The 20,830-nt window shown below is 37.9% G+C and overlaps 1 protein-coding gene across 1 annotated transcript in view; it reads left to right on the plus strand.

The window, feature by feature from the left end:
* CNTNAP2 (contactin associated protein 2) overlaps nt 1–20,830 on the plus strand; it is a 2,027,980-nt gene that overhangs the window by 597,132 nt on the left and 1,410,018 nt on the right. The window contains exon 2 of the mRNA XM_073899330.1: nt 2,890–3,000. Coding sequence (XP_073755431.1) covers nt 2,890–3,000 — 111 coding nt within the window. The remainder of the gene's footprint in view (nt 1–2,889; nt 3,001–20,830) is intronic.

Below are 20,830 nucleotides of genomic sequence, written 5' to 3' on the forward strand. Positions count from 1 at the left end.
GGCATCAGGGAAATCCAAATCAAAACCTCAATGAGATACCACCTCACACCAGTCAGGTTGGCTAAAAATAACAAGTCAGGAAACGACAGATGTTGGCAGGGATGCGGAGAAAGGGGAACCCTCCTACACTGTTGGTGGGAATGCAAGGTGGTGCAACCACTCTGGAAAACAGTGTGGAGGTTCCTCAGAAAGTTGAAAATAGAGCTACCCTACGATCCAGCAATTGCACTACTGGGTATTTACCACAAATATACAAATGTAGGAATCCGAAGGGGTAGGTGCACCCCAATGTTTATAGCAGCAATGTCCACAATAGCCAAACTGTAGAAAGAGCCAAGATGTCCATCAACAGATGAATGGATAAAGAAGATGTGGTATATATACACAATGGAGTATTATGCAGCCATCAAAATGAATGAGAGCTTGCCATTTGCAACGACTGGATGGAACTGGAGGGTGTTATGCTGAGTGAAATATGTCAATCAGAGAACGACATGTATCATATGACCTCACTGATATGAGGAATCCTTAATCTCAGGAAACAAACTGAGGGTTGCTGGAGTGGGGGTGGGGTGAGAGGGAGGGGGTGGCTGGGTGATAGACATTGGGGAGGGTATGTGTTATGGTGAGCACTGTGAATTGTACAAGACTATTGAATCACAGATCTGTACTTCTGAAACAAATAATGCAATATATGTTAAGAAAAAAAAAGAAGATAGCCGGAGGGGAAGAATGAAGGGGAGTAAGTCAGAGGGGGAGACGAACCATTAGAGATGATGGACTCTGAAAAACAAACTGAGGGTTCTAGAGGGGAGGGGGGGGATGGGTTAGCCTGGTGATGGGTATTAAAGAGGGCACATTCTGCGTGGAGCACTGGGTGTTATGCACAGCAATGAATCATGGAACACTACCTCAAAAACTAATGATGTAATGTATGGTGAATAACATAACAATAAAAAATTATTTTAAAAAATAAATTTTATTTTCATCTTTTCATCTTTTTACATTGAGCTTTCTGGGGAATATATTCATACACAGATGCCATATTTCCCAGAGGTATTGCATTATACTTAAGAAAAATAAGAAATCTAACTATATTTTATGATGATGGATATGTTCATTTTTAACTTCAGATTTGTACACACTTGAGTGGTGAGATAATGAATCATAAGTCATTTCCCCAGTATCACTGGGGACCTCACTCCACTTGAGTGACTTTTGAAGAACATGAGTTCATTCCTTCTGTTGCTTAACTTTTCTTCCATTTATAAATATCTGAGATAGAAAGGATCCTAGAATATGTAGTGTAACTCTGTCTTATTAAACAGTACTGAGCATGTGTAAACATTTGTGGAGGATTGAAGACCACCTCTCCAATTCGGTGGTGTGCCGTCTTGTAATTTGACAGTGTGTTTTGGGACTCTGCCATTGTCAGATTGTATTGGTTCTTTTTCTCATTCATTCATTCATTCACTCATTTATTCTATAAATGTTTTTAGAGTATGTGCTAAGTGCCAAGTGCAGTTCCCATCACTGGAGAGTAAGCATTAAGCAGACTATCAAAAACTTGATTCCCACAGAGCAGCCATTCTAGTGGGAGAGAAAGGAAACCAAACAAATGAGTAAAAAAACTCAGGGGCTCTGAGTGCTATGAAGGAAAAGAAAGCCAGAAGTGGGGACCAAGAGTGATAGTAGCATTGTGCTCATTTAGCTGGCCAGACTGGAGAAGCCTGTCTGCAGCAGTAAAGGTGACTTTGAACAGAGACCAGAGAGAAGAGCCTTGAGGTGGCTGGAAGAGTAATCGAGAAGGCCGTGCAGGAGTTGGCCTGATGTTGCAGTAAGAGGAAGTGGGCCCTAGTGGTAGACAGCAATGGACAAAGATGCTGGAGAGAGATGTGACCAGTCCGGTGGCCAGCGCGGGCCACTGGAGGGCGTGAGACTTGATTCGGAGTGATTGAGAGCAGGAGCCAGTGGGTACTGTGAGCATTAGAGCCACCTGCCCACTTACATCTGTAAGCATCACTTAGGCTGCTGTGTGCAGAACGATAGAAAAGCAAGGAAGGAAGACTATCCGGTCTTTCACAACAGTGATCTCTGGTGGCCACTTGGACCAGGTGATGTGAGGGGGTAGGATTTGGGATATTCCAGAATGAGAACACACAACTCCTGATGCAGTTTCCCAGAGAGCATGCGTGGACCTAGAAGAGATCCAAGAGTTGAGTCCTGGGCTCTTTAACATTTAGACATTAGGAAAATGAGAGAGATACATTGAAGGAATCAGAGTAAGCAGTAGTGAGGAAGGAGGAAACACAAAAACTTCATGGCCATTGAAGCCAAGTGAAGAATGGAATCAAGGGATCACCTGGTCCCAATGCAGTTGATTAGTCGAGGATGATGGGAACTGGTTAATTTTTCAGATGGCAATACTTTTCAGGGTGATGATTATTCTTGTTCTCCCTTTCTGACCCCTATTTCTCAGGCTTTTTTAGCTTTGGTAGGATGCCTCCTAGTCTTCCCTCGTCCAATCTCTGTGTTTCTAATCAACGTTTCTAATCCTCTACCCCTATAATGCATAAATCCCTGAAGATTTCCAGAGGATGCCAGCTTTTGCAAAACTTGTTAAATAAACACCACCACCTTTCCTCATGACTCTTAGACAGCAGGTCTGTATTGAGGCCCTTCAGCATAAAGCATGTTGTTATAGCTACAACTCTTAAGAAGCAGGAGTTTAAATTATCACCGTTGAATTGTCTAAATTCTGATCATTTGCTAAATGTTGTATCATAGATTTTGACATTTGTACTGTAGTCAACAATTATTTTAACTAAAAACCGTACCAAGTCATTATTTTAAAATATTTAATCTTTCTCTTTTTTCTTTTCTTTTCAGAAAAATGTGATGAACCACTTGTGTCTGGACTCCCCCATGTAGCTTTCAGCAGCTCGTCCTCCATGTCTGGGAGCTATTCTCCAGGCTATGCCAAGATCAACAAGCGAGGGGGTAAGGCACATTTTATTTCCTTTGTCAGTAAATGTGTTAAATGATAACATGTTATTAGCAGACACCTCATAGATACTATAAACTTCTTTTGTGGGCACTGTCGGGGAGTGATATAGGAAAATTTGGGCTGGAAGTAAGAGATGGTAAATTGAAGAGGAAGAATTTTTGGAGTTGTATATGATAATGAATTCCAAAGGATATAAAAATTCTGAGTTAAGGAAGTTCTTATTAATCGAAAAATCATTTAGAAAAAAGTTATAATGAATTGATTTCAAATATGTATACAGTGAATGAAAAAATACTCTGTATTCAGTATTTTTTATTTTTAAAAAGTAACATATAAACAGTGTCTATTGAAAATATAGGTTAAAAAAGTGATCCTTGGTAATTTCTGCCCCCCCCAGTGCCCAGAATTTAATTTTGTAATTAAAGCCGTTGTGAAAAATAGTTATACATTTGCAGCTAAATTTTGAGTTTTGGATTTTAAAGTAATAATATTAATTAGTAAATGGTAATTTCAAAGTAGGCAGCAATCCACAGAGAATAAAAGAAAATGATTAAGGACAGAAACTTAAAACTCTTCTTGCTTCAAAGGAACACTGATACAAATAACAATGAACGACAACTTAAAAGGAAAAGAAAGAAATAGTTTCTTGGATAAATATGAATCAATTCACAAGGACCATAATTTGTCTTCAGTAAAACTAGAAACACTAAACTCCCATCACAGCCAATTCAAGGAAAAAAAATACAAGTAGAAGGAAGAAAGCAAGGGAGGGAGGGAAGGAGAGAGGGAGGAAAGAAACATAAAGAAACAGAGAGCAGGGGAAAACCCAAAAGGGGAGATAAAAAGAAGAAAGGGGAAGGAAGAAAAAAATGACATGTGAAAAGAGAGAAAGAGATATCAGAGAGATTCAGAAAGATCAAAAGGGAGAAGAAAATAGATAAGAAAAGAGTAGAATAATATATACAGAAATTCACAGGTGTATGAAGATACCTTAATTAGTAAAAAGACTTGGTGAAAGATGATACTCAGGCAAAAGTGGAGGAATACAAATTTTAAAATATATACTGCTTTGATTTAAAAGTAGTATTAATTAGCTGCTCTTTTTTTGCAGTTAATTTTCTGCTTTTTTTAATTGCGGTATAATTGGCATGTAACGTATTATTTTCAGGTGCACAGTATGATTTTATATATATTGCAAAACGATCACCACAATAAGTCTAGTTCACATCTCTCACCATGCATAGTTACAATTTTTTTTCTTTTGATGTGGACTCTTAAGATCTACTCTTAGCAACTTTCAAATATGTGGTATAGTATTATTAGCTATATGACTCCTTTTATAACTGAAAATTGATACCATTTGACCTTTTTCACCCACTTCACTGGGGACCCCTTCTGGGAACCACCAGTCGGTGCTTTGTATCTATGATGCTGCACTTTTTATAACATGGTATTTGTCAGGTTATGGTCATGACAGAGTTGGTGAGTTACTATAAGTTACAAAAATTTTGCTTAAAGATGTAAAAGTAATGAGAATTTTAATTCATTCCTTTTCTATAAGCCACTAAAAACAAACAAGCAAAAAAATATAAGTAGAAAATCATGAAACAAGGAGCTGGCCATACCCAAATAATAATGACGATGTAGGCCAGCCAAGTACTAGTAAATCTGGAGCAAAATGTATAAGAGAAAAGAAATAACATGTATTCCTAGATGTCAAGAGGATACAGTATTCCCTGAAGGAAGTCCTGACATTGAGAAATCAACTTTAATGGTAGGAAATAGAGTCACAGAATATTTCTTTAGAAAGGTTCATAGGAAAATATGACTGATGAATTTTATACCAGAGAATCTGGGCAAGTCAGGTTGCCTCAAGCATATAACCTCTTTGGGAACACAAATGATACAATATAATCAGCGATGAGATGCGTGAAATAAAAAGAATCAAGAAACCATGGTCAAATGCTTGGTGCTGAGCAGTGAATCCATTTAAATATAGGCCATAAGTAAACAATTTAGGAACTACAGATGTAGAACAGAGTATAAATTTTATAGATGCGAGAATGTAAAAATGCCAAATTATGGGAATTAAAAGATGTATGCCTTTTTCCCTTAACCTTTCAGAACAGGAGGCCGCTAGACACTATAACTTTAAATGAATATTTATGTTGTCTTTGTTGTTCTTGTTTTTTGTTTTAGGAAGCTATGTCTCTTATGAAGAAACATCGATAATTTCTTTTGTTGTTTTTGTTCTCATTCAAGTAGTTATATTAGAGTCTCTTTTGTTTGTTTTTAAAAATAGTATAAGATGCCATTTTGAATTATTTAGAGCTATTTACCTATTTATCTACTCATATATGTAGAGTTAGGCATCTGAAATTAAGCTTCTAAAAGTTAACTTTTTTTTTTTTTTTAACCTGGAGGGTGGGATTTGAAGAACGTCTTCACTTTCTTTACGATAGGTTTCTCTAGTTTATAGAATGTAAATACCTATACCTATATATTTATGTAGATAGATTTATAGATACAATGTATTTCCAAAAAAAAGTTATTTCAAAAGCAAAAGAGTATAAGCAAAATTTATGGTTTTCTAGTTTGACCAAAAGCTTATCTCTGTTTGACTATTGATAGGATACAATGTCATGCATTGGGATGAAAGCATGATGTAGTAGTTTGCCAGGAGGAAGCATCGTCCGTGCTATAGTTATAGATTTACACTTGCTTATCGCCCATTTTATCAACATTTATTATTCTGGGGCTTAAGTTACTTACTCTTTGGTTCCCAAAGGCCCTTTTTGCTTATCAGTCGTATACTGTGTATATTTGCATCTAACTTCCTCCCCTACTCCATCACATACTATCTACCTGGCTGTTCAGGACTGTTATGCAACTGGTTATATCTCCACTCCTCATGCTGCTTTACCTCTGAATGTACATACAAGGGCGCCTGGGTGGCTCAGTTGGTTAAGCGACTGCCTTCGGCTCAGGTCATGATCCTGGAGTCCCAGGATCGAGTCCCGCATCGGGCTCCTTGCTCAGCAGGGAGTCTGCTTCTCCCTCTGACCCTCCCCCATCTCATGCTCTCTCTCTCTCTCTCTCTCTCATTCTTTCTCTCAAATAAATAAATAAAATATTTTTTAAAAAATGAATGTACATACAAGACACCCATGTGCAGGGCTAGCCTCAACCCTAGTTGATGACCTCAGTATGGGTCAAGGTAGCAAGCATCAGAGAGGAGGGTTATTTCCTCTACAAGAAAAAGGAAAAAAAAAAGAAATCTACATATGGTTATTTTCATAATAAACAGAGCTTTTTTTTTTCCCCCTAATAAAGTTCATACACAAATGCTCTTAGGAGAGGAGCCATGTTGACTGAAATTCATACTAAGGTATAAATGGCTAATAACCCACATTGATTAAGAACAGATTTTTTTAGAAGTGCAGCAAAATATTACACATCTCAAAGATAGATAAAGGCAGCAGAGAATTCCAAAGGGAGTAAATAAAAAAATATATGTATATACCTTTTTGATATATATTTATAGATAAAAAGATATTATCTTTATATATAGTTTTATAAAAATAAAAAATAAAAGATATGTATTTACATAAGATATATAAATCTTTCTATTTTCATATACCTATATATTTATACACATTTATATATTTATACATTTATATATCTATTTTATATATATATATATATATATATCTTGCTGGATATATATTTTCTTACTTCACTATTGGCAAGAATCATCTGATGCATACACCATATAAGCATCTGAAAGCAAGAAGATCATATACTAACAGAGAAGGATAAAATAATATAACTTACCAATTATACAAATACAGAAAAGAACAAATTCAGTTGAGCATTATGTTGATTAACATTGCTTCAAGTTTTATCATATATTTAAATGATATTCCTCAAATACATTTTGGAGAGATTGAGTTTTTGAATACATAGATAATCAGATTATAATGCAAATATACATTCAGATGACAGATTGACATGAATTTTAAAAAATGAGTTTAGTTTTTGGGTTCCACACAGTATAAATCCATCTGCTACAACCTTGATGTCAGGGGCCAATTTATGACAAAACTGGGGGGAAATGTAATGCTTTCATGGAAAATCTACATATAATTCTGACATTTTTGGAGCCTACTACTGCTTTGTGTTGTTTTTGCTTGTTTGTTTTATAAAAATACCAACCCCCTGTGATCTACCTTCTGCATTTATCTCCCTGTTCTTAATTCGCTAAAGGTGTCCCAGTCTTGTGTCATTCCGAGTCAATAGCAATTAGATGGGTTAATCTTTCCAAAGGTTAGCAAACCTTTGAGAGCCTTGTATGCGGAAAACCCTACCTTACATTTATATAGTGTTTTACAGATAATAAAATGTTCTAAATGTCCCTTGATCTTCACAACAACCTTGTTAGATAGAATGTCATGTTAGAGATGCCAGTCATTTCTTCTGCCAGACTTTCAACTTTCCAGTTCACCTGCCTTTTGTAGAAATCATCCTCTCTCTCCTACCCCAGAGGGTCATCATTCTGTCTGTCACATGGTCTCCTTCTCCCTCCACTGGCCACAGATTGGAGTTCTTCATGCTCGATTTTGCCAGATGAAGCAATATTGGCGCTGCACTGGAATTAGCCCAAAGATAGAACCTAAAAAGAGCTGGAAGACATAAGTCAAATTTGATTTATGCTTATAACCAAAGCAACCCAGTCATGAGAGCTCAGAGTTTCTTGAGTGATGTGGGTCTTGAATACTTTTCTTTCTTTTCACCGTCTTACTACTTACTTTCCCTCAGTAGATCCTTCAATACTTGCTGCTCTTCAGAGACTTTTTTTTAAAGATTTGCTTCCTGGCTATCCCTTCCATTTTAGGAACCTGTCATCCTCTTTATTGAATCAAAGGGCAGAGAGGTTTTGTGATGGTGTTGTTTTGAGGATATTTATCCTTTATTTCTTCCAGCAGGGAGAACAGATTGCATTTGTAAGCCACATAATTGATAATCACTTCGGGGAGGAATATGTGTATAATAGACATCTGGAAAGACTGCTGGAACAGATCTCTTAATGTCCACACGTGTATCTTAAAAAGAACTACAGCCTTTACCTTCCCTTAAAAGACACCACTGAAGTTAATAATTGTTGCCATGACTTGAGAACTTGGCTTGGTCAAATCATTGCCTTTATCATTTTCTGCCCCCTCTTGACCAAGAGGGAGCTTTAGTAATTAGCATAATACCGACCTCCTCTACTTCCACTTCCATACTTACAAGTGTTGGAACGCCTCTTTCAGGCTCCTGAGTGGCTCAGCCAATCATCATACCCCACTCTGCTCTTCAGAGTTCTTTCCCGCCCTTTATCGCACCCTTGATCTCCTCTCCCCGAGTTACATTTGTAAACTACCTCTTTTTCCTCTGCTTTCTTTTCTTCCCTGTTCTGCTTTAAATATTAAAAGGTTCTGTCACTACTAATTAAGCGGTAACTGATAAGACTACAAGTTGGCAAAGCAATCACAACGCTTCGGAGAGGACATTGTCCCTTTCTGTGCCAGTAATGCCTCCTACGGCGCTCTTCTGCTCTCTGCAGTCGCGGACCCGTTCCTGTTCCACACTGCCCCCTTCTGGCAGCATTATTAACCTTATTAGGAGGCTCTTCCCTTAGACTGTAACATGGAGGCTTAAATTATGAAATAGACTGAGTTCCCAATTGTTGAACTTTTTTAAAGATTTTATTTATTTGAGACAGAGAAAGAGAGCACGAGCAGGGGGGCAGGGGGAGGTGGAGAGGAAGAAGGAGAAGCCGACTCCCCACTGAGCTGGGAGCCCAGAGCAGGGCTCCATCCCAGGACCCTGAGATCATGACCTGAGACTAAGGCAGGTGTTTAACCGACTGAGCCACCCAGTTACCCCTCCCCCAATTGTTGAGCTTCTGTCCGTGTTGACAGATTCCGTTCCACCATTTCCCCTCTTTCTCTTCTCCAGCCTCTACCACTTCCTGTTTCTCTTCATCTGCTCCTTTTCCCACTCAGTGAGCATTCATTATTACTTTAGTATGAATTCATTAGTTGTGTTACTTCTTCTAGGAGAATTTGCCTTTAAGAGCAGATCCTTGGGAGCAGGAAAATCTCGAGAACTGATTTTCTAATGTAGCATTTTAGACTATTTGCCATTTCTATTTGGACTGGCCATACTTCTTCATCTTTGAATTACTCTCCCGAAAACACCTGCTGACTTCGCCAGCTCTGATGCAGTGCTGAGCAGTGAAGAGAGAATGACTTGTATTCATGCATAACTAGATTCCAATACAGAATCAACCAAGGATGAGCATAGGATTAGTCAGTTATCAATCTCTCTGCATCTCGGTTTCCTAATTTCTATGTTTACTCTACAACCTCTCATCCGAACCAGGAACTTGGACAGTGCATGAATTCTATTAATAATTATTCCAGGATAATCTTGCAGGCATGGGCCCCCTATTTATATTTTAAAATGGAATCAACTATACAGTATAGCAGAGCTGTTGTGAAGATTAAATGAAATAGTCTACACAATCTGTGTTGCAATGAATTGATACTCTCCCACCAATTACCCTCAGCTCCCAAAGGCAACAGCGCAGATACTAATATTTCAAAGCAAGGGAATACATTACTCTTGTCGTTACAAAAGCAAAACCTCCCTACAAAGTGACTGCTAGAATTTGCATATTTACCAATGTGTGTATTGCCCCTCCCATCACCTAAGAAAAAATCATATTTGAAAGATTAATAAAATAACATTTTATATAATTTTAATAAGTTTTGCATAATCAAACTGCTGTTTACATTAACTTAAATGTTCCCCAAGTCTTTTCTCCTTAAACTTCTTTCATTTCAAGTGAATTTATGCTAGTGATTTGTGTTATTTTGTTCTGATTATCTTTATATCCTTTGATTTAGATCTTATAGAGTCCAATCTAATATTTATTAACTCTGTGATCCTCAGGAAAGCCAAAAATAATTGTTCTAGACATTAGGGAGAATAAAAAATATTTTCCCCCTCAGCCCAAGAAATTCTGACTATTTTTAAAAAATAGATGTTGAATGATTTTTTCTAAGGTCATCGGTAGGTCTTTGTATTCCCTTTTCTAGTTGGATGAGAGTTACCATCTAACTAGCATTGTAAGTTTTAATTTATTCTTTTTACTTTAATTCTCCAATATAAATCAAAATTTGGGCTTTAGTGGGAGCTTTAAAAAATTCAGTGTGCAATACAGGATACATTTGTATCATTGAGACTTGTTAAAAATGATAGAATGTTGAAAGCATAGTCACCAGGGAATGACTCATAAATTTGTTTAGACATGCCTTTTTAATTTGCAAATAATATTGCTATATTTCTGCTGTGGCATCATATTTTATAATGTTGGAATTTTAATACCTTCTTTTGTGTTCCCCATAGAAATCCATGCTGGGTTTTGTAGCATTTGCCCTAGAACATTGTTTCCCAAAATGTGTGGTGTTAACGTGTGCTATGAACACACACATAGACCCACATTTTCACAATAAAATTCTCCGGGCAAATCCTTGTGTTCTGGGGACCTCTCGAGGGGAATCAAAGAGTTTCTTTGCCATGAAGCATCTTTGAGTCCAGCAGAACACACGCCACTTTGGGAAATGCTTTTTTAAAATAACCAAACCGTCTACACATCATGGGTTTTAAACAGGGTTTGCTTAATATACTTAGAAGTACAGACACTTCCCATGGGTTCACTACTATCTTTGTAAAAATACTATGTTTAAAGGTTCTTTGATAATAGTATGATGGGTATGATTTTTGTAGAATTAATTGGAGCAAGGGAGTTTTTAGACTTGGGGCATTTGAGATGAGCAATTTTTTAGTTAATTATTTTTAGGAAGTTGCTAGTTTGCTATGTTTGTAGCAAATATATTAAAATGTGTCACTGAGGGGTGCCCGGGTGGCTCAATCTGTTAAGTGTCCAGCTCTTGGTTTCAGCTCAGGTCATGGTCTCATGGGTTGTGGGGTCGAGCCCTGCATTAAGCCCCACATCGGGCTCCACATTCAGAGGGGCATCTACTTGAAGATTCTCTCCCTCTGCCCCTCCTCTCTTTCTCTTTCAAGTAAATAAATAAATATTTCTTTAAATGTGCCAAAATCATGAGGTAGAACAAACAGTGTTATTAAAGTAAACACTGTTACCATCTTTGAAAATGGCCCTGGGATATTAATTCTCTAACACTCTCCTTTATCCCAATATTAATAGCCGATTGCCTTACAAAGTGGAAAATTATGACTGATCAATTCAGATATTTATATTTTTGTAATACATTCTTTGTAATTTTCCTTTACATGCAATATTGAAACCCATGCTGTTTGGTACTTGCTCTATAAAGTTTAGGACATATGGAGTGGGAAAACTTCACATCTGCACTAACAAAGAAATATATTTATTTATTTATTTTTTTTTTTTTTTTAAGATTTTATTTATTTGACAGAGAGAGTACAGACAGGGGAAGCAGCACAGGGAGAGGGAGAAGCAGGCTCCCCAATGAGCAGGGAGCCCAACTCGGGGCTTGATCCCAGGACTCCAGGATCATGACCTGAGCTGAAGGCAGATGCTTAACCAACTGAGCCACCCAGGTGCCCCAAGAAATATATTTAAATAAATATTTATTTTGGGAAGATGTACAGACTAAATATATCTTTGTAGATTTCTTGGTGCAGAATTAGAGAAAGTAGGTTTCCCTTCTGCCTTTGGGGAGATCTTGGGCCACTTCCTCTCTTCACTTAATTGTCCCAATTACCTTGCTTCTGTCCTGAGAAACTTGGATTAGGTCATCTCCCAACACCTCACCTTGTAGCCAAGATTGATCATAATGCCTTGATTTTTATCTTAATGAAACACTGCAGATTCTTAGTTTGCCCACACTTGTTCCTCTGTGCATAGACATACTTTCCATTAAATGATATTAAAAATAGCCAGGATAGGGCACCTGGGTGGCTCAGTTGGTTAAGCGACTGCCTTCGGCTCAGGTCATGATCCTGGAGTCCCGGGATCGAGTCCCGCATCGGGGTCCCTGCTTGGCAGGGAGTCCGCTTCTCCCTCTGACCCTCCCCCGGTCTCATGTGCTCTCTCTCTCTCTCATTCTCTCTCTCTCTCAAATAAATAAATAAAATCTTTAAAAAAGAAATAGCCAGGATAACTGGGAGAAACTATTTATCAAATAAAGGTTTTACAAGCTGAGTATTTCTTTCTAAACCATTCCAGAATACATGCCAATTGTATATTTTGGAGATTAAATGTTGTTACCCTTTTGATATTTGCTAATTTTGTTCAAAAAGAGGCTTTAATATTTTTCACATCTCTGTCAAGAATGGGGAGGATCTATGTGAATGATTTGTACTGTATCTGAAGTATTCATCTTAAAATAGAATTCTTCACACAATCTCAAAGGCATTTCTTTAACATAGTACTGCACACATGTTCAACTTTCAAAGAATATTTTCTGAATGAATGAACAAATATATTGAATCATATTTATTGTACATATTATTCTATTCTTTTTAAACTTCAAACGCTCATTGCTTCTATGTTGCAATGACTCGTTAAACCAAGAGTGAGTATTCGCTAACATTTTTCAGTTTACAAAAAATTATCTCACAAGTTATTGAAACATTGCTGTAGCCACCTTAGGCTCACACAATGATAAGTAATAAATAACACTAGCAAATATTTTTATCATCATTGTAAATTAAAATAGTATCTGTTGTTTTAGAATAGACATGTCGAACAGTTAGGAAGTGGCCCCAGGGTATCGAGTTCTCCCGGTGCTTTCAAAATTGTGGAACAGTTACCAGCAAGATAGTGATATCTAACTGGTAAAGTATGCCTCTCTTATCTCAGGATATTCCTTTCATAGATGAAGCCTTCAATTTGAGCTGTTGCATCCGTTTGGTAACAGGTTCCTTTGGGTAGCAGAACACATTCTATCAGTCCTTATATCTTGTGTGTGGCTCATAAGGAATACATGTGTGCCAGTATAAACTAAGAGAAAAAAAAAAGACCAGGAATGAGCAGGGTGTGTCTACCAATCACTGTCTGGGACCCTCATTCAACAAGGTTAGGACAAAAAAAAACAGACATATGAAAAATATACTTCAGATCCTATAATTACATTTCCTCTATACCAGATGAGTGACTCTCCATCATTCTTCAATATATAGAGTAGCCCCCCCTTTATCTGTGAGGGATATGTTCCAAGACCCCCAGTGGATGCCCAAAACAGTGGCTAGTACTGAACTCTGTATATACTGTTTTTTTCCCATACATACATACATACAGACATACATACCTGGGATAAATTTATAAATTAGGCACAGTAAGAGATTAACAGCAATAACTAATAATAAAATAGAACACTTATAACATTCTACTCTAAGAAAATTCATGTGACTATGGTCTCTCTCTCCCAAAATAGCTTCTTGTACTGTCTTCACATTTCTTGTGATGATGTGGGATGATAAAATGCCTGGGTGATGAGATGAAGTGGGGTGAATGACGTAGGCATTGTGACATAGTGTTAGGCCTTCTGGTGATATGTCAGAAAGAGGACATCCGTTTCCAGACAGCGGTTGACCGTGGGTGATTAGAACCACAGAAAGGGAAACCATGGACTGGGAAGACTGCTGTATTCTTCTGTGAATAGAGAAAGTTCCATCATTTTGTCTATTTGCTTCCTTCCCCTTATTTCACTCGAGAAGAGAGGGAAAAAAAAAAAAAACAGACCAAATCATTTCCAAGGCTACTGAGAGCATTTAATTTAGTAATGGCTCCATTAGCAACCTGGTTAGGTCATACTTATTAGAATGAATTAGACCCTTGTCTTAATACCTTTAGCAAATTAACGACTCTTTTCACACATATTTCTTTGAGAAGAATTAAAAAAAAATAGAATTTCCTCTCTTTTATACTCGTGCCTTCCAAAACTAATTCTAAAAATATTGCCACTAATAATGATTCAAAGCAGTTTAGCCTTTCTTAGCCTACTGCCTTTTCTGTATTCGGCAAATGAGCAATCAACATTGTTTACTCTCCCCTTGCTTTAAAACCAAGATATACGCTTGACATGAATACTGCTGACAATAAACCATGACATTTAAGACAGTCTACTTTTATTGTTCTTGCCTCTTTAACATTAAAATGTAAACTCAAAATGTAGAAAGCTTTACTCCTCAGGTTTTCACCCAAAGGTCACTTTTATTTTACTTTTTCTTAGCTATTTTTATTTTCTTCACAGTGTAAGGAATTCATGTTGCATGTTTTTATTTTGCTCTAATTTCCTTCTCAGCAGCTTCTAGAATTTCGTTCCTCCGTATCGGTTTTCCCACTTTAAAATCGGCAGGCAGGGCTATTTATTACAGTTGGAGGAGCCTTGCCTGGATTATAACTGTTCCCTCCGTATCACCAGACATCTGCAGTCAGGAAGACTATCCTACCACCAAGGTGAATTATTTTGTATTAGAAGGCTTGTGCCTGAGCATATGTATGGACAATGTATAATTACACATGTGTTATGGATTTTTCCCTAGTCAGTGTCTGGCATATATGTATTTTAGTGGATTATTAATTTGAGTTTTTTGTTTGTTTTGCCTTCGCATGATGCTCAGAATACTAGATAAGCCTTACAGGCTCCACTGTTAAGGTGATGAAGACCCTTGTTTACTTTCTTTCTCTTCCTCCCTGAGTGTTCTAGGGAGAGTGGAGGTTGAAACCACCTGCTTCTGTAGTTTCTATGCTTCTGTGATATCAGACATTCATGAGTGACTGCTAGAGTTTCTTCTTTTTACATGTTGCTAAGGCCGTGCGTTCCCCTAGGGCCAAGTAGGATTCCCAGAAGGATGATGATTAATCCAAGCTCTGAAATGGTACCAACCGGAGGAAGATTTCGACACGGCAGATATGATGACACTTTCCTCATCTTGGAAGGGCTGCCGATTCACGACAAATGAGTCCCAGGGAGGCCAAGAAACCCAGAGGTTGTCTGCCCTGGCCTGCCCCCACCCCAGTCTTTGCCACCTAAATTAAAACGGTGCTAAATTATAACCACTTCCCATCGGCCTCCAGATTTTTATTATGTAGATTGTCCTACAGACACAGCCTCAATGTGCTAATGATGCTGGTCCTCCAGTAGCAAGGACAGGTGTCCCCTTTCCAACAAGTCATCACTGATGGCTAGACAGGATATCCCTTTCCATTTTTTGAGGTGTGTTTTTTTTTTCTATCTTAGAACTTAGCATATTGTATTGTAGACGTGTTTGCCTGACCACGTGAGGCTGGGTATGAGTAACAAGTCCTGTGTCTCATGCATCCATGTATACCCAGCATCTAGCATGGTGCCTCACACAGAGTAGATACTCACAGATATTGAGACCAATGCTGGCATGGACACATTCTTTCATCTGATCCCTTCAAAAACCCTGGGAAAGAATTTAGAATAAACTCAGTTTTATGGATAAGAAAACCTAAATTCAAGAAAGTCTAGACTCCTGCCCAAGACTGCAGTTAACAGAAAGGAGATTTGGGCATTTGAAACAATCTCTTCTGACTTCAAATCATTCACTCTTCTATTCTCCACATGTCTTCCCTGTCTATGTGAGTTTTTCTTTAGGAAAAATTGTAAGAATATTTGAGTTAGTTACAGGGCATAGCTGAAGTTTTCCTACTGGTGTCTTAGAACACAACCAGATACATTTCTCTATTTTATTTCTGAGATGTACACACCAACTTTGCGATGTCTTTGCATGCTTATTATCTTTTTTTAAATAATCAAAGAGAAATAAAGATACTGTTTTAAATATTTGCATGTAATATATTTTTAACAGACACATCTCTTTTTTTACACTAAAAAGCCAGACAAAACTAGTCTCCTTCAGTGTTTTTTTCTGAATTTGTATAATATGAGGAGGTAGGCAAAAAAGATGTAATTGTACTTGAAATATTATATATGTGAGAACAGCAATGATTGGAACAAAACAATGAGACCAACATTCTGTCTCCCAGGAAAGAATTGAAATGAGAGAAAACTACTGATGTGCAGCACCACTGTGCTAAGAACTGACAGAAGCAATATTTTTTTGAGTCACTAACACTCAATATTCACAACACACATGAAGAAAAAGCAGTAAGTCAGTACAAAGTGAAAGGAAATGAATAACAGAAACAAAACTCAAGCACACAATAGAAAATGCCTGAGATCTGAGATTTGCTAGTTGTACCATAAACTGGATCTTTGCTTGGTATGAGATGGGGATAATCTGGCATTAATAATAACAATATCTCACTGTGTGATCCTTATCAATCACTGAATGGTTCCTTCTATTCCTTCCACTGAAGGATTTGGCATTCTTACAGTTTGCCTCTCATTTTGTTACTGTTTAGTAGAATGACCATACTTCCTGGCAACTTAGAGAGACTGCTGAGGGAACTGATGCCATCCCCCCTCTCCCCAATCTTCTTATAGCAGAATAAGTAAAGGAAAAACTATTTGACCAGTTCTTTCAAAGTTATTATTTTCTGTCTTTTCTACATATTATTCAAGACTTAATCACTTATGATGGAAAATAATTTTCTAAAGAGAATGTCAGGAAAGCAACAAACACCTTTTGTTTTCAATTCAAAGTTGTTCTATTTGAATGTTCACAATTGAAAGAGAACTTTGAACCAGATCGTTGTATTTTGAACAACAAACAGTGTTTATTGGTTCCCTGGCCAATGAACTAGCACTAACTGGGCATCAGACATGAGAAAGGAGAGAGGCCATTTAACCTGCAAGCAACCTAACCTCTTCCCAGGCATGAGTGCCAGACATCCAGTGATCATCAGGCTGGGGATGAAACACCCAGATGGCCCAGTTTTCGTGATGCTTCTTAGACACATCCAAACAATGCAATTTTAGCAAAAATGCTGCTTTACCTGCATGATTAGGGAGGTCAGGGATTTCTCTACAGGGGTCTGGAGGCAGGCTTTGGTTCCCTTAGGCCATAGTCCAGCTTTCTATGGTCCAGCATGAGGAAAAGTAGGGGTAGAACAGCTCGGAGATGCCAACCAGGGCCCTCTGTGCTCCTTGCCATGCTGGGAAGGAGTTCTCAGAGCAGACAAGGTGTACCATTCAATGAGCGAAACAGGAAAAACACTGGCCTTTGGTTGCAATTCCACATTTATTTATTGTGAGTTCTTTGGAACTCTTCTTCCTACTGATAAGACGTACATTTGGAAAGCATTATTCTCCTTAGCAATTCATCAATAACATGGCAAGGATTGACCAAGAAGAGACAGACAAGCAAGATATTTTGTCAGCAGCATGGAACATGTTAATCAGCTTCTGGAATGCCAACAATTTAAATTCAAATGGATTTCTTACTAAGACTAAAATCTAAAACCCTGCGATTCTATTTCTGTGTATTGAATTAGTCAAGATTTAAGGTTTACTTTTTTCTCAACCCATGGGGATCTCCCCCTGCCATTTTTTTCTTTGTTTGGATGGCTTAGCTCGTTCAGAAGAAAAGTGGGATTCATTCCTTCAGACGCTCTCGTGTGATCTGTGCTAGTTTCACACTCAACCGTGGGAATAACAGAAGGCAGATATGAGGAAATAAAAATCCTGTTGTAGAATTAGAATTCTACATCCCACTGCAGAATGGACTAGTATAGTTATTCATATTTCAGGCACCTCAATTAGACATTCATTATTCATAAACACTTATGTAACTCTGAGTTATTCCGGCTGAGAGAGAACTTTAGCAGTCTTTCTTTCTTTCTTTCTTTTTTATTACTAAGACATCTTGTATCTAAAGAAGGAACAAAAAAAGAATGTAAAATATATATGTACACCCTGTCTGCTGCATATAGATCTAAATTTTAAATTGTAGACATCATACCTCCAACAAAACAAGGCTAACCTAGTACATCTGGCTGTCTTTTCAAAGAACCAATCTAGACAAATTGACTAGCACCAATTCTATTAGAGTGGTAATATGGATGAAAATAGCAACATTGATCTTTTCAGCCACAGCCCTCTCAACCAGTTCTAACGTACAGTGACACAGGTCAAGACCTTGAAAGGCCTAGTAGACAAGACTAAGTAAGTACCCAAATAAGACTTGAAATGGTGTGTTCAGTTTAGAGGGAACGAGGGAGCCCAGTCTTTCAATAAACCTGTACTGAACTGAACACATATCAGCACTGAAGGCTCATGTGCAGGTGGGACTCAAACATCTGAAATGTTGACAAGGGAACTTTTTAGGTACTCTGAGATCAGGTCATCCTCATAAGGAGGGTCACTGTGTGTCTAAAGCACATTGGTGAGTATCCCCAGTTCCAAATTTGGAGAAGGCTCAGGTGACATCTGAGCAAAAATCAGAAGAGTGTAGGCATTGGTCTTAATGAAGATGATTACTGAAGAGTTTCTCCACGTTAGTCCTTTGAGGGACCAGAGTTTCCTAGTGGAGCAGACAAAAATACATCCTTCCTTTTCTCCTTCCTTTCTTCTTTCCTTTCTCCCTCACTTCTCTTCTTCGTTATATATTCCCTCACTCAAATATTTATTAAATACCAACTTGTTTTAGTTTTATATAAGACAATGAGCTTTCCTGAAATAGCCCACAACTAAAGAACTGGGTTGGGGGCATGACGTGAACATGATTGTCCAAGAATCATTTGACTATGTGGCAGTGAAATTATATAAATATGAAGGTTTTTATGGTATCATAAAGAACAGATGACCTAATTTGCTGAGGAGAGTTCAGGAATAGGTCTTGAAAGAGGTGAAATGTTAATAGAATTTATTGTGTAGAATCTCATCTAAAGAGTTTAATGTACTTGAAGGCATCAAAGTCAAAAATAGGGGGATTAGCTGGTAGTTTGGTTTTGTGAGAGTTTAAATTGAGAGTCAGCATGTGGTAAGAAATATGGATTCTGATAGATTCTGACGGATTCTGATCACTGAGATTCTTGATTGTCACACTACCGAGCAAGACAAAACCCCTGGTTTCATGCCAACCCAACCTCGTTACCTGCTTTTTCCTCCACCGTCAGTTCTGTTTCCTGATTCTGTTATTGCTTCCCTTCCTGCCCCAGTCTGTTGTCCACACAGCAGCACACATAATAATTTGCACATCAAATAATACATCATTCTTCTGCTCAAAAATTCTCCGGTGGATTTCTACCTCACTCAGAGGAAGACCTCCATAGTCCTGATAAGGACCTATCAGATCTTGCCTCATTTATTTGCCTGCACCCACTATCTCTCTCACCTCATTAAGTAGTGTCCTTCCCACTTCTCCAGCTACACAGACCTCTTTGCTATTTCTTATACTTGCCACTCCCTTGCCACTCTGCCTGTAGTACTAGACGCTCAGTTCCTTCAACCTTGCACTCAAACGACACCACCTTATAGAAGCCTTATCTAATGACTTCATAAAAAATATCCGACTCATTCACTGACTCACTCAGTGACACTTGCCCTCCAATTTTCCTCCATGTACATTTCATAACCTAAGGCCTCGATTTGGCTTACAATTCTAAAAAGAGGGAGGTGATAAATTCTTAAAATATTTATAGAGGAAAAACAATAAGGAAAAGATAGTTGAAGATGTATAAGAAAAAGGTAACAAAAAGATAGAAAGAGGCAAGAGCCATGAGAGACTATGGACTCTCAGAAACAAAGTGAGGGTTGCTGGGGTGGTGGGGGGTGGGAGGGATGGGGTGGCTGGGTGATAGACACTGGGGGGTATATGCTATGGTGAGCGCTGTGAATTGTGTAAGACTGACAAATCACAGACCTGTACCTCTGAAACAAATAATACATTATATGTTAAAAAGAAAAGAAAAGAAAAAGATAGCAGGAGGGGAAGAATGAAGGGGGGGAATCGGAGGGGGAGACGAACCATGAGAGACTATGGACTCTCAGAAACAAACTGAGGGTTCTAGAGAGGAGGGGGGTTGGGGGGATGGGTTAGCCTGGTGATGGGTATTAAAGAGGGCACGTACTGAATGGAGCACTGGGTGTTATATGCAAACGATGAATCATGGAACACTACATCAAAAACTAATGATGTAATGTACGGTGATTAACATAACATAATAAAAAAATTTTTTTTAAAGAGGGAAGAATAAAGGATCCCCCCCAAAGTTTCCATCTGTGGTGAATCAGAGGGTGAAGCCAACAATATAGATGGGGAAGGGAAGCAGAGGTAGGGAAATATTTGACGATTCAGATGTACATATAGTAAGCAAAAATTCAAAATAGAAATGTTTGATAATCAAATTTAAGCGGTGTTAGTATGCACATGCTCTCTGAAGAAATACCAGGGGTTGAAATATTTCAGAGTTATTTAGCAAAGGAATAAGAAGAGCTGGACACAGAACACCAAGAAGGCTTAATGTTTAAGGGGTAAAGGAGGAACAAGCCTTCAAACAAATTTGGAGGTCGCAGAGAAATGAGCAAAACAAGAAGAGTGTGAGGTTTGTTTTTTGTTTTTTTTTATCATGAGAATCAATAAGTCGTATGCAGCAGAGGCAGTCCTGTCATATAAAGACTAGAAAATGGAGGTTTGTTTGTCAGTCTGATGGTCACTTGTGCACTTTACAAGAGTGGTTTTAGTAGAATTTTGGAGGAGGTATCCAAAATTTTGTATGTAGAAGAATGAATTTAAGATGAGGAAGTGGAGACAGCATATGTAGAGTACATTTTCAAGATGCTTTGATGAAAGGAAGAAGAAAATTTAGATAAATCAAGAGATGAGATGCAG

Source organism: Callorhinus ursinus, unplaced genomic scaffold, assembly GCF_003265705.2.
Source record: "Callorhinus ursinus isolate GAN/ISIS: 27379988/994484 unplaced genomic scaffold, GSC_fseal_2.0 scaffold12, whole genome shotgun sequence".
Classification (NCBI taxonomy): Eukaryota; Metazoa; Chordata; class Mammalia; order Carnivora; family Otariidae; genus Callorhinus; species Callorhinus ursinus.